General features: G+C 41.6%; 1 protein-coding gene across 1 annotated transcript; it reads left to right on the forward strand.

Moving 5' to 3' along the window:
- Positions 1 to 99: 99 nt before the first annotated feature.
- Positions 100 to 24,272, forward strand: HOATZ (HOATZ cilia and flagella associated protein). Its single transcript, XM_037882485.2, has 7 exons — positions 100 to 386; positions 2,473 to 2,511; positions 3,436 to 3,497; positions 13,661 to 13,720; positions 15,724 to 15,776; positions 19,894 to 20,154; positions 24,133 to 24,272. Exons 1-6 carry the CDS (start codon positions 215 to 217, stop codon positions 19,949 to 19,951), a joined length of 444 nt encoding a protein of 147 aa, XP_037738413.1. The 5' UTR covers positions 100 to 214; the 3' UTR covers positions 19,952 to 20,154; positions 24,133 to 24,272.
- Positions 24,273 to 24,447: the final 175 nt, after the last annotated feature.

Genomic DNA, 24,447 nt, shown 5'->3' on the forward strand with positions numbered 1-24,447 from the left:
GCCCGGCCCCTCGGCCCGAGCGCTCAGCGCGGCGAGCTCTTGACCAAAGGTCCCGGTCGGGTGGCGTTGGGCCGGGCAAGCCGCTGCGGGGCGGGGGCAGCGACCCCGCCCGCCTGGCCGCCCGCTTCTTCCCCGCAGGCCGGGCCCGGCGTTGCCCTGGGGGCCTGGGCCGACCCCGCCCGCTCGGGCCGGGCCGCGGCGGCTCTCGGGCTCCATGGAGACGGCGCGGGGCCCCGCCGCCTCCCTCCCGCGGGCCGGGCGGCTGGTCTTCGCCGGCTCCGCCGAGCGCGACGTGGCCTTTGCCAAAGCCTTCTGGGACTCGGTGACCCTGCGGCCCCCGCTGGAGTCCTGCCTGGGCCGCGGGGGGCCGCGGCCTCGAGAGACCCGTGAGAGACCCCCCCCTTCTATCTCCCCCCCCCAGCGCTGCGGGGAGACCCCCTCCCCCCGCATTCCCCCCTTCTCTCTCCCCCCCCCCCCCAGCGCTGCGGGGAGACCTCCTCCCCCCGCATTCCCCCCTTCTATCTCCCCCCCCCCAGCGCTGCGGGGAGACCCCCTCCCCCCGCATTCCCCCTCTTCTGTCCCCCCCCCCAGCGCTGCGGGGAGACCTCCTCCCCCCGCATTCCCCCCCTTCTCTCTCTCCCCCAGCGCTGCGGGGAGACCCCTTCCCCCCGCATTCCCCCCTTCTCTCTCCCCCCCCCCCCAGCGCTGCGGGGAGACCCCCTCCCCCCGCATTCCCCCCCTTCTGTCCCCCCCCCCAGCGCTGCGGGGAGACCCCCTCCCCCCGCATTCCCCCCCTTCTGTCCCCCCCCCCCAGCGCTGCGGGGAGACCCCCTCCCCCCGCATTCCCCCCCTTCTGTCCCCCCCCCAGCGCTGCGGGGAGACCCCCTCCCCCCGCATTCCCCCCCTTCTGTCCCCCCCCCAGCGCTGCGGGGAGACCTCCTCCCCCCGCATTCCCCCCCTTCTCTCTCTCCCTCAGCGCTGCGGGGAGACCCCTTCCCCCCGCATTCCCCCCTTCTCTCTCCCCCCCCCCCCAGCGCTGCGGGGAGACCCCCTCCGCCCGCATTCCCCCCCTTCTCTCTCTCCCCCCCAGCGCTGCGGGGAGACCCCCTCCCCCCGCATTCCCCCCTTCTCTCTCTCCCCCCCCCCCCAGCGCTGCGGGGAGACCCCCTCCCCCCGCATTCCCCCCTTCTCTCTCCCCCCCCCCCCAGCGCTGCGGGGAGACCCCCTCCCTCCGCATCCCCCCCCTTCTCTCCCTCCCTCCGCAGCGCTGCGGGGAGACCCCCTCCCCCCGCATTCCCCCCTTCTCTCTCTTCCCCCCCCCAGCGCTGCGGGGAGACCCCCTCCCCCCGCATTCCCCCCCTTTCCTTCCTCCCCCCTCAGCGCTGCGGGGAGACCCCCTCCCCCCGCATCCCCCCCTTCTCTCTCTCCCCTCCCCCCCGCATTCCCCCCCTTCTCTCTCTCCCCCCCTGCGCTGCGGGGAGACCCCCTCCCCCCGCATTCCCCCCCTTTTCTCCCTCCCTCCGCAGCGCTGCGGGGAGACCCCCTCCCCCCGTATTCCCCCCCTTTTCTCCCCCCCCCAGCGCTGTGGGGAGACCCCCTCCCCCCGTATTCCCCCCCTTTTCTCCCCCCCCCAGCGCTGCGGGGAGACCCCCTCCCCCTGCATTCCCCCCCTTTTCTCCCCCCTGCGCAGGGGTGTGTGGGTGATCCTCATGTCCTTCCCCTTGCCCCCTATCTTGTAGGAGTGACCCCCCATTCCTCCCCAGTAGTGGGTGGGGTGACTCCACCTTAAGACTGTTTATTTCTTATCTCCCCAGGGCTGCCTTGAGAGCCCCCAGCCTCTGCTCCAAAAGCCAGCTGTATTTTAGCTATGCCCTCCCACCCCCCCACTTGCCCTGCATGTATCTGTGGTATGACCCCCCTATAAAAAAACCTCTTCTGTGCTGGTTTAGAACCCAAGAACCCAAATCCCCTCTCCCAGCCTGCATGTATTGGGTGTGTATGATATGCCTTTGCTTCACAGGCACTGGAGATTCGAGGTGTTGGCCCAAGCCAAGGCCTAAACTCATGTTTCATTGGATACAGATGAGCTGCCCCATTCCAGTCAATGTAAATACTTGCATGGTTAAGGTTAAGCATGGGTGTAGGTGTTGACAGGATCAGGCGCCTGCTTTGGTTACTGGACGAGGTTGAAAGTAACGTTTTGGGGTGTTTTTGAAAAGTTCCTTATGCAGTGGTGCAAACTCCAGTGTCGACATTTGTGTTTTGGTTTAAAACGGGTGTATTTTGATTTAATTACACATGTTTTTGATTGCCTTGAACTAAGCTTGGTTAGTGAAATCAGTGTCTGCATGGTTTTTTCTACTGCTTCAACTAAACTGGTTTAAAATCAGCCCTATACTTAAACCGTATCATGCTGTGTGTCGACAAGGCTAAAGTGATCTTTTATTTCTTTATGTGGTTTTTGTTTTTTAGAGAGAAATATTGCTTTCCAGATTCCACCAGGCAATAACAGTGAGTATAAAATAACCAGTGCTCTCGTGTTGCTAAATCCTTGACATCTTGGGGTTTTTTGTGTGTGTGGGGCGGGGTGTGTGTGTGAGTGTGGAAATTTAGCCAGGAAGTGGCTTATAGGGGCTGAGTCACAGGAGACTGCCCTCTCCCCAGTTAGTGGCAAGAGTAAGATGGTCCAGTGGTTAGAGTGCTGTCCTTGAACTCCAGAGACCTGGGTTCAATTTCCTACTCTGCCACAGACATCCTGCGTGACCTCGGGCAAGTCACTTTATCTCACTGTGTCTTAATTTCCCATCTGTAACCTGGGGATAATAACACTGCCCTGCCTCACAAGGATGTTGTGAGGATACTGTGTTAAGGACCATGAGGAGCTCAGGTAATGGGGGCCAGATTCCCAGGAGTCTTACCAAGAGCTCTGTAGCCAGATATTATAGCTCGATCCTGTGAACGCTTTCACAACTTTAAGGGTATGAGCAATTGTGGTGAAAACAATGGGGCTACTTTTGTGCTTAGAGGTAAACTTATGCTTGTTTCAGGATTGTGGCCATAAGCCCCATTTCAACTGGGTAATTGAGTACTCCCATTGACTTCAGGTTAGGCACATCCTTAAGTACCTTTCTGAATAGGGGCCTGTGTTAGGATTTACTTCTTCAACTCAGTTTCCAAAATGTGAAATCAAAGGAAACTTACCAGGCTTGTGAATTAGTTCACAGTTCTGCAAAGATGCCTGTCACTTCTATTGTTACTGGCCAAACTGCATTTCCATAATGATGCTGTAACCATGACTGAGAACAAGTCAAGTCTCAGATTTCCGTATCACATGCCATTTGTATAGGTCTTAGTGCTTGCTATTCTGAATCCTTATTCAAAAGCTTGTCTAGCACTAATTTTCTATGTAGCCTGTGACTCTCTTATTTTATTTAGAGAGTGAACAGATAATCCTGGAAGCTCAGAAAGCTGAAGAAAAAGAAAAATATTTTCAGAAGGTAGGATCTACTGAATAAAAGATTCTGGGGTGTGCCTAGTGCAAATTTTTTATATTTTATTTATATGTATGTATGTTGAAATACATGAATGTGCATAATACATAATATGCACGCAGAATAAAGTCTAGACTGGTTATTTATTTTTATATATCTATAGATATACATACATACACGCCCAGTGCTTTAATAGGGCAAATTTACAAATCTGAAAACAATTATGAGCCAAATCAGCTGGGAGGAAGAACTTCGTCCGAAAAATGTGAATGATGATTGGGAATCAGTTAAGATCACCTTATTAGGTGCCTAGAAATTCACAATCAAGGAAGAAGCCTATACTGGTTTAAAAAAAAAAAAAGACATTGTTTAGAGGGGAAGTGAAGGAAGCCATAAAAAAGGACAAATAGGGTAAGTTGATCATAATAAATGTAGGAAATGGGTAAAGGAAACCTAGGGACTGAAGGAGAAATATATGATCACCAGAGTTAAGGACAATAAGAAGGAATTTAAGTATATTGAAGAAAAAGAATATTGACAATGGTATTGGGCCATTACTATATGGTAGAATTATCGATAATAATGCAGGAAAGGTAGATGTGTTGAATAAGTATTTTTGTTCTGTTCTGTATCTGGGGAAAAACAGATGATATAGTCTCATTATATGGTGCTTCTAACACTTCCCATTCCACTAATACCTCTGGAGGATGTTAAACAAACTACTGAAATTAGAGCTTTTTAAAGCAGCAGGTACAGATAACCTGTGTACTAGAGTTTTTTAAAAGAGCTGTCTGAGTAGCTCACTGGACCATTAATGTTGGTTGTTCTGTTTGGTGGGTTTTTGTTTGTTTTGTTTTTTAAATTAAGTCTTGGATCACTGGGGAAGTTCCAGAAGACTGGAAGGAAGCTAATGTGTCAATTTTTTAAAAAGGGTAAACAGGATGACCTGGGAAATTTTAGGCCTCTTAGCTTGACATCAATCCTGGGCAAGATGACAGAGTGACTGATATGGGACTTGATTAATCAAGAAGGAATAAAGGGTCATGTAATATACTGCATATCAGCATGGGTTGATGGAAAACAGATCCTGTCAAACTAACCTGAACTCATTATTTTTAGTGAAATTACAAATTTGGTTGATCAAGGTAGTAGTGTTGACCTAATATAGTTAGACTTCTGTAAGGCATTTGACTTGGTAACACACACAATTATATTTAAAAAAAAAAAGATACAAAGTTCAAGCGGCACATTAAATTGATTAAAAACTGGCTAACTGACAGATCTCAAAATGTAATTATAAATGGGGAATCATTATCCAGTGGATGCATTTCCAGTGAGTTCCTGCAGGATTTAGTTCTTGACCCTATGCTATTTAATAGTTTTATCAATGACCGAAAAGAAAGCATAAAATCATCACTGATAAAGTTTGCTGATGACCCAAAAATTGGTTGGGGTGGGGGGAGTGGTAAATAGTGAAGAGGGCAAATCACTGATTCAGGGCTGTCTGGATCACTTGGTAAACAGGGTGCAAGCAAACAATATGTGTGAATGTAAATGTCCCAAGTTCGCACTAACGGCAGGACTTCGTTAGTTCAATCTCAGGACCTATAAGTCTCTGCCTGCAGCATCCACATGAGGGAGTTATATCACAGTGCTTTGGTGTGCGCTGCTGTTCGCTCCCCCTTAGTCTGAACTGCAGTACAGTGTAACCTTGCCCTTAGTTGTTGGAGAAACAGCTTTAAGCAACTTGGGTAATAAACTGCAGTAGAATGTTCTAGTGATTTCTCAAAATGGTGGTGGTTCAGTTAGTTCCAATAGGCCAAGTAAGGCGCTGTCATCACTAGGGCCAATGGGGGTCTGTGTTAAATCCCCAGGCAGTGGTCATAGCAGTTACTAGCTAGCATTATATTAGCCTACAACTATCTTCTAGACCAGAGTAAAAACACCAAGATAACTTTAGTGACAATGTAGGGCTTATCTCTTCTTCTGATAAAAGCTTGAGGCAAAAGATAGGTGAAGCAATTGTGTTCATCCTAACCAAACTAATGTGTGCATGAGGATGGACTACTGTGGAAAGGGATCTGGGGGTCATAGTGGATCACAAGCTAAATGAGTCAATGGTGTAAAACTGCGCAAAAAAAAAAAAAAAAGCAAACCTCATTCTTGGATGTATTAATAGGAATGTTGTAAGCAAGACACAAGAAGTAACTCTTCTGCTCTACTCTGTGCTAATTAGGCCTCAACTGGAGTATTGTGTCCAGTTCTGGGTGCCACATTTCAGGAGAGATGTGGGCAAATTGGTGAAAGTCCAGAGTAGAGCAAACAAAAAATGATTAAAGGTCTAGAAAACATGACGTATGAGAGAAGATTAAAAAGTTTGGGTTTGTTTAGTCTGGAGAAGAGAAGACTGAGGGTGGAGGGACCATGATAACAGTTTTCAAGTACATAAAAGGTTGTGAGGAGGAGGGAGAAAAATTGTTCTAGTTAACCTCTGAGGATAGGACAAGAGGCAATGGGCTTAAATTGCAGCAAGGGTGGTTTAGGTTGGACTTTAGAAAAACTTCCTAACTGTCTGGTTAGTTAAGCACTGGAATAAGTTGCCTAGAGAGGTTATGGAATTTCAGTCATCAGAGATTTTTAAGAGCAGGTTGGACAGATACCTGTCAGGAATAGTCTAGATAATGGTCCTGCATTGAGTGCAGGCTACTGGACTAGAAGACCTCTCAAGGTCCTTTCCAGTCCCATGATCCTATGAAAAACCCTTGGCAATCCTGAAGAGCAGTTTCTCTTCCTGTATATGTTGGTACATAGTGTTGCACAGTTACATTAGATAAATATGGTTTGAAGTCCATTTGGAGCCATAAAACAAATCTGCTTTTTACAAGTGCCTCTTAGAAAGGCTTTTTATCTGGTTATCCCTTTAACGAAGGAATTGGGATAATGAAATTGCATTTTAAATCTGGAGGACAGCTAGTACTTTTATTAAAAACATAAAATTGAAAATAATGAAGGAACTTAAACAGCAGAAAGTGCGAGTTGTTTATCTAATTGAAAAAGGAGCTAATTATCCTACTGCAGCAAAACCATAGTCTCAGTAAGGACTGATTTGGTTTTTTTGTAATATTAACATCAAACATTTAACTCCTTGTAGCTGAAGTCGACTTAAGAAAAAAGCATAAATTGCAAAGTTGGAGTGGCATTTATAAATTTATTAATATAATTTCTGAAAGTTGTTACATGTTTGCTTTAACATGCTGCTTGTGACTTTTCCTTTTTAAAAAAAAAAATTGTTGCCAAGCTGATAATAGCACAACTCTAGGACATACAATGGTTTCTACAATGGAAAGCAAGTAGATTATATAGAATATTCTGTATATAATGCACAATGGACAGAATGCACAGTTTGCAGAATGCACAGTGCCATGGTGTACAAAACACTAAAATAATCAGGACACTAAATATTAAGACTACACCAAAACATAAGGGTGAATCCTTCCACTTGTTTGCTTGGTGCAAAGGGGTGGAAGATGGGCTTAAACAGCAAGCTGGGCATTCCCCTGGCATAGGGAAATATCCAGGTGGTAAAAAGCCAACATATCTAACTCTGTACCACCTACTCCTGGCTGCCTTGCTCCAGTGATCCCTGCCTGCCTAACAGTCCTTTCAGGGTCATCCCCAACCGGTGGAACTTAGAGCAACCGTAAGGCTGCTCCAAGTTGTGCTGTAGAATGGAGTTGGGTCCATGATGTCCCAATATCAGGTGGGTGGAAAGGTGGCATATTGTCACTTATGCTCCCTTACCCACCTGAGATCTGGTATTTCTAAGAATTTAGCTAGCCCGCAGTATTTACAGAGAATTAATCAATTCAAGGGGACCATTTTTTTTTAAAGGCCAGAAGTATTGCATCCACTTTCAAAATTAAATTCCAAGCATATTAACATTTGAGTGCAGGTCCAAGTGTGGGGTTTACTTATTTTTCCTTGTTGTTATGCAGCATGTTGATTTAACAATTTTATATACAGGGTTTCTGCAAATTAATGCAAGTTTGGGGTGGTGGTGGTGGTTAGGAATATGGGAATTGCCATGCTGGATCTGATCATTGGTCTGTCTACTCCCTTATCCTGTCTCTGGCAGTAGTCAATACAGATGCATCATCTGAGGAAAATCTGAGAAATCCATAGTAGATGATTATGTAATAACTTGCCCATGGGGAATGTTTCTGCCTAACCCCTGTCAGTTAGTAGTTGTCTTATACCTTGAAGCATGAAAGTTTATATCCCAGGTGTATTTTTACACTGTCCTAAATTAAGAAGCCTTTGCCTAATTCACTTCAAATTTTGTAGGCAAATTCTAGCTCCAGCCCAAGCCCAAACATCTGCACCGCTATTTTTAGCGCTGTAGCGTGAGTCTGTATCTGTAGACCTGGGCTCTGAGACCCACAGCACGGGGGTTCTGCTTGCCATGTCGCTGTACCCTTAAGGCTTTAGAGGTCAAAACCAACACCTCCAATATCTGCCTGCAAACCAGCATGGAGCCAATGCAGATCATGGAGCACATGTGTGGTAGGCTGGAGATGAGGTATACCATTCAACAAGCCAGTAGAACTGTTCATTTGACCAAAGTTACTCACCTATTTGTTGGGAGGGTTGGGGCTATTAATCACTATCTCAGCGCTGCAAGAATAAATATGAAAGACTGTAATGGTTTCTCATGCAATGTGCATCTACAGGCTGCATTCACTATTGAAATTTTTGAACCAAAACTTTTACTGCCCCCCCCCCCCCCCCCAAAAAGGCAGATTCAGGTCATCTGAAACATTTTTGCGACTTTGTGTTGAATTTTCCAGATGACTTGTTTGTTTTTCAGCTGTAAAAAAAGAAAAGAAAAAAGTCACATCTGTCTTGATTCTGTTTTATTCTTCCAAACAACTTGTTTTGAGATTTCCTTCCATTTAATTTTAAAAATGGAAAACTTAAAAATAAGGTCAAAATCCAAACCAAATGTTTCTTTCAATCCCAAACCAAGGTTTTTGACTCTTAAGTTTGCTAACAATTTAAGAAATATTCATTTTTGGGTGGATCTGATTTTCCCCTTCTTCCTCTTCCCCCCCCCCCCCCCCCCCCGCTGGAATTGCCAGAAAACATTTGCACAGCTCTATTGCAGACCTCTCTTTGTTTGATCAATTTTGACTCTCAGACCGTAATGGCTCCTTTGATTGTATTGTCCCTAATCAGGTAGGAGGTTTTGAGACATGCTGTGTGCTGTTCATGTGCTGACATACCTGTGTATGGTTAAAACACCTTAGTAAAGAAGAGAATCTAATGTGCATTTAAAATTTTTATTTCATATTCTGGACTAATCTCATGACAAACAAAGTCTATTTGGTGGTTGTTTTGAATGACAAAAGTAAAGTTTTGAAGAATTGGATATAAGATTTGTAGCTTGTTTTTTGTTGGTTTTTTTAATTTAAAAGAACACTTCATCCATGAGACTAGTCAATAATAGACTTTACTGTTGTTTAAAAGATCATGCATTTAGGAAAAAGCTTGTTTGGCTGATTGTGAGCTCCTTGGGGCCTGGACTGACTTTTATTATGTGTTTTGTACAGCACCTAGCACAATGGGGCCCTGTTCGCATTCAGGCCCTTTTGGTCCTAGTGGAATACAAATTAACAATTATGACCCTTAAAATCCTCAAATTTTTTTAATCTGCTCAAATAACATTTTTTGAATGTAGGAAGACAGTAGGATTTACATGATTCAGTCTTGTTAACTCACCTACTGTACTTGAAAAGTATCCAGATACCTGTCACACTTCTCTCTCTCACATACATACACAGTTAGCATATAATGACTGACATCTCTTTGTACTTTTGCTTTCTAGATACTGATGCATTCAATAGAAGTAAGCTTTTTTTTGCATTTACCAACAATACAGATGGTAAATTAGTACAGTACTGCATATGTTCATTATGGATCCAATTAATAGGAAGCTAGCTCAAAAGCAAATAACATTCAATATTATGATAAAGTTGCTAGCTTTACTTTAGTAAAATGTTTGGGGGTGGGGGTTTTTGGAAAAGCTTATCTTTTAGGCCTGGGAAGCAGGCCAGATGAAAGCAATCAGCAGTAGGTGTGTAAAGGTGCTGAGGTCTGCAGCTCTTTCTTGCAACTCGGCAATCCTCCTCTTTCCAGTTAATAACCTGGTAGTGCGTTTAATCTATTAGCATGCATTAGGCTTACCTTTTGAAAATTGGATTAATAGGGCAGTGTAGTCCTTTTCAGTGAATATTCAGTTCATTTTCTAAAAATTCGGCAACTAGATGAAATCAAGGTAGTGCAGCTTTGCACATCCTACAGCTGTAGGTGCAGTTGAGAAATGTTAATGAGCAAATTATACAACTGCAAGACCAAGTACTAGCCTCCAATAAATCCAGGGATATGAACAGAATAAGACTACCATTTTAAATTATTAGACAAAGGTAAAATTTTCCTTTCAAATCCACCTGATAGATCTTGATTTGGATGTAGTGTTCTTCCTGGGTGGGGAGGCGTCTCATTGGAAGAACAAAATGTGGAAGGTGAGATCGGCAATGCGGATCTGAGAAGAGAATTTTTCCCTAAGTAAGGTATAAAGTAAGAATTTTCAAAAAAGCATCAAGTCAAGATATAACCATTACACTGTAATTTCACAAACTCCCAGTGAAATGCATTCATTGAAAAAGGTTGTTTTAATTAGCCAGTTAATTTTAATGAAACTGGAGTAATGTGCACAAAAACATAGCTGGTGTATATTTTTTAAACATTTATTACACTGGACTAGTATGTAATTCATTTATTTCTAGTGTTTTTAGATTATCTGATTACCTAAGAAATTACAAGCACTGCAGGTCTAAGGGAGTCAGTCTAAGTGTCCCTAACATCAGGTAACCTGGCCTGTCTGAATATATTCAGACATATTGATATGCAATGCTTTTTAGACTGGTCACTTCCTCTCCTTCAATCTTGGTCTCAGACTGCTGTGTTCCACCTCATCTCTGAATTAGTGCTGTAGGTCTGAATGTGACCATTGGATACTTTGATAGTGGTGTAGATCACATCAAGAATTTATTCACCTAGAGTACAGAGCAGCATGGCTGGCAAACGCATTGAAGATAACTTGAGGGCCTGGAAGAGACTTTCACAAGGTGGAGTTAATGAAGTGTCAGGACACTGCCCTCCTTCCAGTTGGCATTATTGCTGATTTGGCAGTCAAACCTGGCCTGATTGTGACAAGGTACAGAGGCCCAGCACATAATGGGATTACAAGGAGAGCCAAGGTTCCCTAGTTATCACATGGATCATCTGGGTTACTAAAGCAAAGGAGAAGCTGCAGCAACCTGGGGGAAAGGGTTTGCCCTTTCCCCAGTTTTGTGTAAAGGCTGGGGCAGCCATTGCTCACCGCCTTTTCTTTTATAGCCCCACCTCCCCATATCTTCCATGTGATAGCTCAGAACTGAGCTCTCCTTGTAACCTCTGACACGCTGGGCCATTGTGCCTTGTCCCAGCATGTTCAGGTTTGACTGCCAAACTTGAACAGGGTTGGCTTCCTCTTGTTTTTAATATTTGTGTTCATAAAGTCACCCCAGCAGAAAGGGAATTGAACTCAAATAGCATCTGGGGTTTTCTTTCAGCTTCCCTAGCTGGTGTATATCAATACAATCCCTTTTTTGTGTACTGAGGTATAGATTCGTCCCCCTCTTTTTTACAGCCTCACATATTTTGCTTTCCTTTCTAGTAAAGGAAAATAAATAGTAAAATGTAAGTTCAGACTCCAGAATAATGTCTAGGTGTTATATTGGGGCACCCGCACCCCAAAATGGACTAGTTTTAGTCTTGGATCTCTTCCTACCAGCCGTATTTTTAAAAAGAACTGTTCCATAAATCAATGGTAACGTTTTTGGCTAGGTTTAAAGTTGGTTAAAATTTGAAGTGGTTTGTTGAACAAGTGACTTTTTTCAAGGGCTGGAAATTACATAAGCAGAAAGCTCAAACTGTGCAGAGGAAATTGTGGTCAGACAAAAGAATCCGAGCTGGCTTCAGGAGTTTTCTTTCGGTAGCTGGGTATTAATATACTGGCAGAGGCTATTGGTCTGTCTTCGTTGCAGTTAACTCTTGTCTTTTACTTGGCTGTTGCTCCCTAACCCCTACTGGCCACAGACAACAACCCTCTTGCCCAAGTTTAGAAGTGCTTTTAAATCCAAGCTTGTTGGCCCGGGTGGGGCTGTGGGTTAAAACCCAGGTGCTGCTCTCACTTGGGCTGGTAAACCACCGACTTTGCAATGGGTGACTAAAGCACTCTTGTGCTGATAGTCCTTCAGTGCTTTCCCACAATTTCCCCTGTGTGCCTAGAAGGACAGACAAGTTCTACCACACCTAACTGGGAAAAATTAGAGTGGCTCAGCTCGCTGCAGCACGAAGAGCCATAGAGGTGCCCCCAGAAGTCACAGTGATAGGCACAGGGGAGCACAGCACCAGTAGCTCAAGTATGGCTTTGCAGTGTGGCTGCTCATGCCTGGGCTAGGCTAACTAAGGGTGGTTGGCCCCTGGGTTACCTTTGCAGCGAAGATGTACCCTAAATGATTCCTTAGGGAATGTTGAGCATCCTCTTCCCTGTCTTGGCAGGAATCCTTTGTCTCCTTTTACTTCCCTGTGATAGGTACTAACATATTCCTGTGTTTAAACCATAAATCAACATTGAGCATCTTGGTTTTGCTGATTAAGCGTCTCCAGTGCTCCTTATTCCTATTTTTCCTTACCCTGCTCCAATAGCTAGATCTTCTATTTTGTTTTTTCCTGAAAAATGCCTTGCTCTATCTAGCATTAGCTGCTTGGGTAACAGAAAGCAATTTCTGATTCATTGTGCTTTTACAAGTGGTTAGAGACTGTAGGTGAAATTTTGGTCTGTTTAATATTCAGATACTTACAATTCCCTGTGAGTCTCCGCTCTGGTATTGAAAGAAACGGGGAATGACATGGGCACTGAATAAAGAGGTTTTCAAATCAGATTTTACTTCCTTAGTTTTGTACACATAGGGTTTTAACCCAAAAGGAGTTATAAAGTGAGAACTCTTTGGTGTTAGTCACATTCTGTAATTTGTTATTCTCTGGCATCGGTGGTGGAGATTTCCCAGAATACTTATTGGAATGTCTGTTTCATAACAAATTACTAGGAATGTCTCAGCACAGTTTAATATGCTTTTTACCCAGCTAAACAATTTCTACTCTTCCCGCCCCACCACCTCTGTGGCTTGAAAGTCTGTTCTTCATTTCCAGCAAGCAAAAAGCATTTGATTATTGTGTGTTAGAAGTATTTTGATTTATATGGGTGCCTGGAAACCCAAGTATTAAACTGGTCTGAGTAGAAATTGTTGCACTGTTCATCATGAAATCGTTCTGCTTTGCAGCTGGTATTTTAGAGAGGGAATGGTTTTAACAAGTTCTGGGACATGAACTTATCTTTTTACAGTTCAGAAGAACCAAGACTGTTAATGAAAAATAAGCAAAAAGTATTTGCATGTTTCACTACTCTGGATGAAATCATGGGCCCATGGAAGTCACTGGGAGATTTACCTTGACATCAGTGGAGCCAGGATTTCACCCTCTGTCTTTTTAAAACATTGCCTTAGAGTGGGAGAGAATTGCTTGCACCAAAGAAGTGGTGTCACAATAAAAGGTATCTTCTGCCTTGGATGTGATCCTGTCACATCTTTCAAGCTACACAGGTTTGATGTGGGTTATTTTGGATGGGAGACCAACATAATCCTTATTTTGCAGTTTTGAAGAGACACAGGGAGTATTGTTTGCTAACTTTTGTTTGTAAATGTGTTTACTTCACCACTTGGAGTGGTTCATCCTGGATCAAGACACAGATGGCTTTCTTCATATATCCCTACATCATTCTAGGAACAGAAAACTCTCAGTATTTTAAGATCAGACTTTCTGGATCATGGAAAAATGCTGTGAAATAACTGCTTAGTTGACAAAGTATCTCCTAATGTACTTGTTACATATTTATTCTAGCTCTGTGCTCCATTAAGAAATCAAATGTTTATTGTGAAGCTGTAAGATGCAGATGAGTTTTAAATTAATTTCTCTGGACTTAAAATGGTAAATATGTTTTCTCTCAGGCCATGAGGAGGGATGAAATACTTGCTTTACTGTGGAAACAAAGAGAAGAGAGGATTACAGTAAGGGTGGTTATTTTTCATATTCATCTTTAACATGTCTATCTCAAGAGCAGTCCTTCCTTGGCACTTCTTATAATACAGCAGGTACCAGGAAACAACATACTCTGAGGGGATACTGATATAATTGGAGATTATCTAGTCTGAGAATAGTCTTGGAAAACAGATGCACTTTAGTATGAATGTTAATGACCTTTGGGAAAAGGAAGTAAAATATATCCTCTTCCCCTTATAATCCAAAAGACAGTGGGAAGAGGAAATTGGTACCGTATATACATATACACACACACACATATGGTCAAGGGGTTACTTGGCCAGATCTTGGGGCTGGGGTTAATCTTTGTCAGACAATTATATTTCTTATACCTAGGTGCCCAGGTTCCATTCTTTTTGAGGCATCCTGGTAGAAGAGGGTCTTCAGGAGGGATTTAAATGTGCTGTTGCTCAGGAAGGATGTTTCGGGCATTAGGGGTAGCATGGAAGAAGGTATGGAGATGCTTGTGAGAGAAGCAGATGGTGTTGAGGCTCACGTTGCTGACAGGGAGGCAATAGGAAAAGAGACAAGGATGGGTAAGTGCTAAGCCTAGGAGGCCTGGAAGAGAGCTTGGATTTGGAAGGCAGAATCTAGGGGAGGGATTTATGAAGGGGGTGATATTGTCAGGTCAGTGAGCGAGGAAGATGATCTTGGCAGCAGCGTTTTGTTATAGTTGTTTGGCTACTAATAATGAAACTGAAATGAAATATAAAACAAAGATAAAATACAATATTAAACTTAAACAAGGATGAGTCACAGAAGCAACACTTCAGTTCGTTTTAATACAACCACATTTCACAAAGTAGTTAAATTTCTCAATTAATTTAGCTAGACTAATCTTTACAGCCTGTCAGTTTTATTTTTAATTAATTTTATTTTTCATTATCTGTTGGCTTTCCCACTATAACACCCTATTACCAGAGATTTATATGGGAACCATAAACTGGCCATAGTTTTGGCATATGTTATCACACTAGGATCCTTTTTATAAACCAATTTTCTGAGGGTGGGAAATCCCTTTAGCTTTTTTCTTATAAGTAGCATAAACTAGATTTATTGATTTGGAAAGCTTTTGTGTGGATTAGCCAGATATTTAGGAGAAACAGAAGGAACTGGAACAAGAGGGTTTTTTCTGTATGATTAAAGAATTCTCTTCCTACAGAAAGAAAAGGAGTACTTGTGGCACCTTAGAGACTAACAAATTTATTTGAGCATAAGCTTTCGTGAGTTACATTTCTTTTTGCGAATACAGACTAACATGGCTGCTACTCTGAAATCTTCCTACAGAGGTGATTGATGTATGAGTTCAGAAGCCGTATAAGACCAAAATTTCTTCTGCTGAAGAGCCATGCATCCTGATTGTTAAATACAGTGACATTCTAGCACAGAAGAGCAAAACTGCAGATTTTAGGCAGATAAATGTAATGATTTAATGTAACAAAACAGTGACTTAGAAAGCAAGGTATCATAAAATCTTTCATAGATGAAATCTTCATCTTAGGAGTAAAATGGTTTTAAGAGCAGAAGAGTCCTTTTTCTTCTCTCATTTATTTCAGGATTGTAAAGTGGTTCAAAGTAAGTACTTCCTTTTCACAAAGTTCATTAAAATCCAGGATAATGCATATCTGTGTTACAAGACAATTTCCAAATTCAGTCAGTTAAAACTAAGCTTGCCACAAGGGACTGATCAAAATGACATTTCATATGTATAAGAGCTGAATTGCTACAAGTATGTATCAGAAGGTGCCTCTTAATGAGGATCTCTTCATCTACTGATTTTTGCTTTGTTTTGTATGAATAAATTATATATGCTAGAATAATCAGACTAGCTATGGTAGTAATTTACAAAAGCATCTGATCTGCCTGTTGATATTGTATTTCTGTGATTGTATAATGCAGTCTTTCAGAATGAGCAAACTAAATTTAGAATGAATGAAAACAAATTCTAAATAATCTTTCTTTTGTTTCTTAGAAAGAACAGATTTCTTGTCTGCATAAACCAAAGACCAAAACACATCAAGTAAGGTAATGTAACTGCTTATTATAAGGCTATCACTGTGTCCCAGCAATATTGCTCTGATTAAAGTCTGTTCGCATTATAAAGTCCTGCTTTTGTGGGTTGATCGCTCTGCCACAGAAATGTTCTCTGGGCCATAATGTTTTCCAATCATTTTTACTGTTTTGAAAAAGAGATAATCGGATTTCTCACACTCACACTCACGTTTTAGAGAATCAGAGGCTAGTGAAGAGAAAAGCCCGTTTAAATTGACCATGTACCCAAGTGTTTGTGAGACTGGAAATGAAGGGCTAGATCCTGCAAATGGATCTTCCTGGAGGCATCCCTACATCATTGCAGAGCCGCATTGAAGCCTTGGAGGCTCTGTGCCCATGCAGATAGTTCAAGATCTAGCCCTAAAACTGGAGCATTTTAAGAATATTTGAAGACTTTTGCAAAGGTGAGGGATGAAATGCCCTAAAGAGAATTTCTGCTGTGGATAGAATACTGGATTAAATTAACCAATCCAAAAGTGCGATTCCTCAACTTGGTGAGAGTTGTGACCAACCTCATGACTGAGGTTGCTGAGGATCTGATTTTTCATTCTGCTGAACAGCTTCCTCTCTGGCCCTGGAATGGAATCTCCCGAGTGATATCGGTACTCTTCTTTCCCATTGTGAGCGAGCATCTGTATAAACAAACAGGAGCCAGAAAATATCAGATAGGGAGTGGGAGATTTAATGTACTGTGTGAGCAGAAGCTTAAGTTTAAGGTCACATTACTGTTCCTTTCGGAAACCAACAATTGATGAAGGTTAGAAAACTCCCACAACTGAACTTTGTCAGCAGGTTTTGGTTAGAGAGGACTATCAGACAGGAACAGAAAATATAAAAATCTGTCTTTGTAAAAGGAAATCTCATTTAATTAGATAAAAAAGCAGTTTAAACCTGACCTTGTATACAAAAGATGCTGCTAAATTAAAGATGAAATATCAGGTCCTTTTACACGATTGTGCGGTTGTTTCTTTTTTGTCCGTCCATTAATATGTTTTCACTGTGTATAGAGAAATAATAAAGAACTTGCTTTTACCTATCCCACCCATCCCTGTCCACCCCAAATATTCTGAAATCCCCACAGGGCCAACATATACAATCTTAGGTGCAATTTATTTTCTGATACATGTCCACACACTCAAGGATAGAGTTGAGATAGCTGTGAACAGTAAAAGCATTGCTTCTTGTAGTACAACACACGCTGCACCTGTGTATCCCTTTCTACAAGAGAATTTCACAGCATCAGTAAATAAGGGCTCACTTACTGATGTAACTAAAAAGAAAAGGAGTACTAGTGGCACCTTAGAGACGAACCAATTTATTTGAGCATAAGCTTTCGTGAGCTACAGCATCCGATGAAGTGAGCTGTAGCTCACGAAAGCTTATGCTCAAATAAATTGGTTCGTCTCTAAGGTGCCACTAGTACTCCTTTTCTTTTTGTGAATACAGACTAACTCGGCTGCTACTCTGAAACCTGATGTAACTAAAACACTTTCACTAAAAGCCCAAAGGAATTCAATTGGGAGAATTCTGAGGTCACTGTGTGTGAACATTGGAAAACTCTCAGCCTAAAGGTACAAAGTGCAGTGCTCTTACACTGCAGATGGGAGTCTTACCATTTCCTCCAGGCAGTCCTATATCTATAGAGTACTAAGAGGAACCATGAGTATTTCACATTCTCACACAGTATATTTTATTCTCTCATGTAATATTTGTGCTCTGTTTCTGTGGTTTGGGGGCATTCTCATTGATAGTCCCTGCCCTGAGGAGTTTATAGTCTTCTTTGTTCTGTTTGTATAGTGCCTAGTACAATGGGCTCCTAGGCACTACCACAGTACAAATGATAAATAATAGCAGTTGCCTATTCTCCTTTCCTGATGCCAGAAAATGTAATGTTGCTCTGAAAAGCTGGTGTTCCTGTGGAACATGCTCACATCAGCAGTTCCAAAATGCATTTTGATCCATGTTTGTTAGGCAGCACTCAACCAGTTCAAGAAAATAGCTGCATTTTTTACAACGTTGTCCTTTATTTCTAAAACCCATCTTAAAAATCTCATCTGTGGAAAAGCTGACCTGGTATCTCACAATCCTTGATTCAGCAATTTCTCCCTTTTAATGAGTTTTAGATAATTCAAATGAAAGCATTTTTCTCAGACAGCTGATTAGGCCCCACAGAGAGAACTGAAGTTTAATTCAGCTTATTACCATATAAAACCTTTTAAAAAAACATTTGCTTTAACTCTGCCTTCAAACAGAACATTGAGCTACGGAGTATATTTATTTAAGCAAACTCACCCAGAGTGGAAGCTATAGAGTCGTATCATAGTCTAGATTCATATCGTGGTCTAGATATTACTTGTCCTGCATGAGTGCAGGGGACTGGACTAGATGACCTCTGGAGGTCTCTTCCAGTTCTATGATTGATTCTGTATTTCATTAGAATACTTGTAAATTTAAGTCTTCTAATGCTTGTCACTAAGAAATGATCATATCAATTTCACTAATATCTTTTAAAACATTTATAGTCTTTATTGGCTGAGATGATTCCTGTTTCCAGTGATAGCTCAGATGTACAGTGGAAAATATTTCCTATTTCCAGGGAACTATGCAATGTCTAAATCCTACTAATCTTCCTTGGGCAGAATTCACTCTTTTCCTGAGTCTTTCTGCCTTTAGTGATATCTTTAAAGTGAATCTCCTTTCTCCCGCTCTGTTTGCCCCCATGCTGACCTCCTCAGCTCCCATGCTTGGTCTGTCTGTATTTATATAGCCTTTCACCTTCAAGTATTTAAAAATAGAAATCCGCCTCTCTTGCTTCTAGCCAGTAGGGGAAATAGTTTGAATAGTTCTTCCTGGACTGCCTTTTTTTTTTTTGCTTAAGTAAGAGCTTGTTGACACATAAGTTGTACTGCTTAATTAAACTGTTTTAACTATAGCAGTACAAGCCTCCTCGTGTGAATGTAGTTGTACCAATATAACGGTGCTTAGAGCAGTATAGCTAATTCCCGTACTGGAATGGGAAAAAGTTGTATCAGTATAAGGCATCCCTATCCTGGTATAACTGCATCCATTTTAGGATTGTACTGGTCTATAATTATTTCAGTTTACCAAAAAAAAAAAAAAAAACCCACAAGGTGCCACAAGTACTCCTTTTCTTTTTGCGAATACAGACTAACACGGCTGTTAGTCTGAAACATTGTACTGATGATCACCCATCAATGCTTTCTAAGACACTGTAATAGTGCTGCCATCCCAGTGCACAAGGTTAGATAGAAATACACTAACATTGTTTAAACAGAGAATTGTCTTGAGTTTTGATGGTATTAGTTACCCATAATGTTTTGTTTTTCATGCTGATACAGAAAACATAACAAACTTGATGTTGTTTTCTACATGGTATGAAAATGTAACTGCATACCCAGAGTCCAAGGGTTGGATCCTCAAAAGAGCCTAACTTATTTAGGAGCACATCTTCTATTGACTTTCAACAGACTTGTGCTTCTAAAGATGCATAGGCATTTTGAAATTCCATCATTTGGTTCCAAAAGTTAAAATAATTGCATGTAGACCCCGTCCTGCAAAGATTCATACATATGCCTCACTTTATACAGTGAGTAGTCTCATTGGGACTATGCATTGTGGGTTAAGGGAAGCCTCTGTGTTTAGTCATTGCAGGACCAGGGTCATAGTAATTAACAACTCTGTGCCCCTCTCCCCCCCACAACAAGTGAATGTTTTTGGTCTAGATCAGTGGTTCTAAACCTATTTACCATTGTGGGCCACAAATGCAGCTCTGTTATATGGACTGCATCCACACAATGCATATACTACCTGTAGGGGCCTGAGGATGTCACATGGGCCGCAGCTGTGTGCTGGTTGAGAACTACTGGTCTGGAGCTTGGCAAAATATCTGAAGCTGAAAATATTATGAATTAAACTGAACATTGGAAGCATTTACTCTGCAAAACTGGATAAAGAGGCAAAATGTGTGGCGGTGGCCTCAAGCAGTCAGCATAAAACCTGAAACTAAAGTACGGGAACTGCTTCACCCATTTGTGTACTGTAGCTGACCTGGTTCTGTTCTTTCCAACAGGGCAAAGATATCCGATTCTGACACTGAGGATCAAGAAACAGTAAAAGCCCTTGAATAGTTTGATTAAGTTGACTGACTTGGAGATTAAAGTCTTTGTCTCTTCACTTCAGAATGACATCCTGCTAACAGGCCTATTCTGCTTTGGAATTTAAGCCACATACATTCCTGCCTTCATTACATTTCTAGTTCTTCCTGTTGAGACACGGGATACTCTGCCAAAAGTTATGGATGCACTTGATGGAGCAGCTCTTCAATCTAGCCGTAAATGTCTTTGTACTTTGTTTGGGTAAAAGTCAAAGCAATAAATGGATTTTTAATGGCAAATATTTTATTTACTTTGGAAATTAATTATGCTATGTCTGTTTATGGTATCATGATTTTACAAATGCTAGTTCTGTTTTGTTTTTTTTAATCAGCCTCATGTTTTTCCTTTGTCTTGGCTCTCTTCCACCAAACTAAACACAGTGATAACTGTGTATCTGATCAAATAGGGCGGCTGCATAGGTTAATTGTTTGTGATTGTACTATAATATAATAAATTTTACTGGCCTTCCTATCATAGAGACTATACATCTCTCTCTAATGCTCATTATCTCTCCTAATACGAGGAAAATATAATCCTTACTGAGCTTTATTCCCAATGATTCAGAACTATGTTCTAACTGAATTTAGTGCATAAATTCATTGAGATTGCAAACCCCTGTTACACTAGTTTGCATTTTGCTCTTCTGTGACAGCGCAATATGTCTCTCTGAATTTTCTCTTGCTCTGCTGCAATGTTTCTTTTGGTAGCTGACACTGATGCGCAGCAAGACCAATTCACAAAGGGCTTGATTCCCTCTCTTGTTCTCTGTGTGCAGGAAATGAAAGTGCTAGTTGCGGTGAGATCTTTTTGGAGATTGTCAGCATAAAAACGAGTGGAAATACTGCACAAAAATGTCAATAAAACATTTTGTAGGGTGGGAACTAGAGGCATTGCCAGTATCTACATTCCCTGTTCTAGAAGGGGATGTTTTCAGTCTCCTGTCACTTGCAAGGGAAGGCAGGTTTTTATAACTTCCTCAGACTCTGTACTGTGAATTAGTCAGCATTGCTTTGCATCACTTTCAGGAGACACACACATTTTGTACTCTGGCTCACATAATATGCATCTCACTCAAAGCACCAGCTTTGTCCAGTCATCAGTCTTCATTGCTATTATCAAATCTGACCAACCTCTCTTGGCTTTTGAAATATTAACGCTAAATTTTAATGTAGCCAGTGCTTGAATAGGAGAGCAGAAGGGGAAAAACCCTGTAGGTGCAGTTGGTGATAATGGTGGAGTTGGAAGTACTTTTCCCTCTGAAACACTACTCAGTGAGTCTCCTACCAGAGCAATAGAGGTACCATCTTTTGGATGTGCCATTAAAAAGTAAGGCTCAGCAATGCCTGGTCAAAAAAGATCCTATGCCCCATTTTGCAGAAGTATGGGGTATTAGCCCTAAAATTTCAGCCAACTAGCAAAATAAAGAAGAGGGTGACACTCTCATACTACAGTAATGGATATGGTGTAAAACCTGAATCCACTAGAACTGATTTGAACTGAAAATGATACACACCTATAACAAAAACGTGGCTAGAAAGAAATGAAAAGGATCTGATGGGCTAAGATAGACTAGAGACAGTGTTGGGTCATTTGGTTAGTGACTTATTGTGACATTCTTGGGGTGGTCAGGACTGCATTGTGTTTTAACTTGGTGTCAGCTCCCTGACACCACTAGCCTGTTATTGGCATAGCCCAATCTCCTGTGGGCTATGCCCGCCCTTTACTTTTCCCTCCAGGTTAACAATAAGTGTACCTCAGTCTCCAAGCTCCTTTGGAGCATTCCCCTGTCATATCCAGCCTCTTCTATATTGAACACTGAAAGAATTACTAGCTCAGCTGTTCCCAAATGGACAGTATACACACCAGAATTATATCTTTGTAGAACACACAGTACTTGGATATATTTGTCATGAAAACAAGAATAAGTTTAACAAAACAGAGATGCAAAGATTCAAAGTGAGTAAGATTATTGGTGGAAAAATGGTTAACTATCAAACAAATCAATACACATTTTCTAGAGACTAAACAATCTAACCTCCTGTCTAAAGCAGTCTTATCTCACACATAGCCTTTTGCAGTGTTTCCAGCCAAGGCTGGTTATGATCCCATTTTTCATTAATGTAAATGTGCCATCTGTTTACTTCCTAGGTGCAGGATAACAGGGTGTTTTCCTTTTCCACCCAGCTATAGTGCAGTAAACCTGAAGTGCACCCCCTGATAATGCTATTTTCCCTCTGCTGCTGTTCTCTTCCTGTTGAATCTCACAATCCTTCTTCTGTGTTTTGTTCCTGCTGATGATTGTGAACAGGACAATGCTCAATGTACATTTCAACAGATAAATGGATAAATTTATTTGAGTGGATAGAAAACCAGTTTTCGCCTCTGCTGATTAGCACCTTGGTACAAACTGTAAGAACATATTTCCAGTAATATATATCCTTCCATAGTAGCAGTGCATACATTTTATGATGATATTCATAACCAATGTGAAACCAGCTTTCCTTTGACACATTACATGACATTTTTTTTGGTATACCAGAATCAGGATTTTCTTGTAACCTCCTTATCAGTTGACATTGAGAGATTTGGAGGTCACATTTATCCAAGGGATTTTAATTCTTTGGAGCTTTGCTAGCCAGATTCTAAATGCTATAACTCTTCTGAATTCTGATGGACTTGTAAACTGAATAGGTCTGGCAAATTTCATCAGCACTAAATTCACTTAATGTAAAGGAAAATAAAAGTTTGTTTGTTTAAGCAGATGCTGGGTAAGGAGAAGGAGCACGGGGCTAACACTGTCACAAGGACTGCATAATTAGTTAACAGAATTGTCTAACACATTTTTAAAATACTGAAGACTAAGATCTGTTGCAAGACAAATTATATGAGATGTTTAAATATTTGTACTTCATGCTTGTTCAAAAAAAATTTGATCAGGGCTGCATTCCCTAATGGCATTTTTCTGTCAAAATCAGCAGAATTTTAATTATAATTTCTGCTACAGATGCTGCAGTGTGATCTCTGGTTGTGCATGTGATTTTGGAGGGGCTGATGGTGAATGAGTAGCACAATATCCAGTCACCTGCAGTAATTCAACAAAATGTCTTGTAAACATTGACACTTCCTTCAAGGAAGGCGTGCTGGTAGTTTTAACATTTTTTCTTTGAACCCATTAAGAAACTCCTTGTATGTACACTCTAGAGCAATTGGAAATTATTTTACCTATAGTATGAAAATATCCAACAGCTGCAATGAAGTTTATTTTTTTATATACTTTCTAGAAGCACAATAATTATTTTGGTCACCTCATTGTTCATGAAACAAACAAAATCTTCCAAAACAGGAAGTGTTTTGTGTGTCAAAAAGTGTTTCAAAGAGCAGATGTTCTAATGGAGCTTCAAGGAAGTGAAGCTTTGGCTGGCATGTGTCCGATTTTAGGAGTAGAGCCCAAGCTCCTGGCAACTTATACACTCTGCTTTTCTAGATATTTAGAATAGTTTAAGAGGATTTGAGGTGGTTGGATGCTTATGCTGCCTAATGACATACCTTGCTTTAAGGATTTTGAAGAATCTTAAAATGGAAAGGATTTAAGGAGTTTTCTTCTAAAAATCCAGGAAATTAATTTTTTTTAAAAATGTGTTAATACAATAATTAAAGCCATAAAATTGCTCATGAGACTATAGGTTCATAAATAGGTGTTTGAATGTTTGCTGGATCAGGGCCTTAAAAACCAAGGGTCAGGAACTGCAAAAGAACAGCTCCTAGAAGAGCATTACTTCTGCTTTACACTTCCGGTGTAATTTTATGACATGACATAACTATACAAGATGTGCAAGGCAGCAGAAGTAATGCAGTTGGAACCCTAACTTTTGCATTTCCTGACTACTGGCGATATGGAGTACAAAGCTTGCAAGTTTTACTAAAAGGCCTTTTTAAAAATTAATATTTATTGAGTTTTGGATAATTGTTTCATTGAAAAGTTTCTCCAACTGGGCCCAAAAGAATGAGCCTGGGTTTTAATTTTCTTTATTAAAATTTGTGAATTCTCAATTTTTTAAGAAAAACACAACTTTGTGTATCAGTGCCATTCAGGCAATAGTGCTCTTGAGTTTTCCTACATTTTATTCTTTGTAATTCTCTGTCCCTGTCTGCAGCACCTGGAAACCATCTCAGGGTGGAGAATTTGACCCGCAGCTGAAGAGTCAATGGGCCCGGAAACAGATGCACACCAACTTCCCAATCAGGAAATAACAGACAGTGAGGAAAATGCAGACTCAGCATTTATCCCATTAAAGTCAGTGTTTGAAACAAAATCCCTACATATTTTCTTTTTGTCCCAAAGCAGATGCTTAAAAGTGCCCAGAGAACAGAGTCCTCAACGCCTCTGATGGGAGGTTCTGTCCATAGCTTTTAGGGGTTGTGGGCAGAGGGTCTCTCCCTAGTTTGTGCAGCCTGTCAATCTAGCTCCC

Source organism: Chelonia mydas, chromosome 22 (genome assembly GCF_015237465.2).
Source record: "Chelonia mydas isolate rCheMyd1 chromosome 22, rCheMyd1.pri.v2, whole genome shotgun sequence".
NCBI classification, from domain to species: domain Eukaryota; kingdom Metazoa; phylum Chordata; order Testudines; family Cheloniidae; genus Chelonia; species Chelonia mydas.

Bases quoted from the DNA above. Each gene is read 5' to 3' on its own strand.
- HOATZ (XM_037882485.2), top strand. From the start codon at position 215: ATGGAGACGGCGCGGGGCCCCGCCGCCTCCCTCCCGCGGGCCGGGCGG. The intron at 387-2,472 runs GTGAGAGACCCC...TTTGTTTTTTAG, and splicing joins GCCGCGGCCTCGAGAGACCC to AGAGAAATATTGCTTTCCAG. The intron at 3,498-13,660 runs GTAGGATCTACT...GTTTTCTCTCAG, and splicing joins AAGAAAAATATTTTCAGAAG to GCCATGAGGAGGGATGAAAT.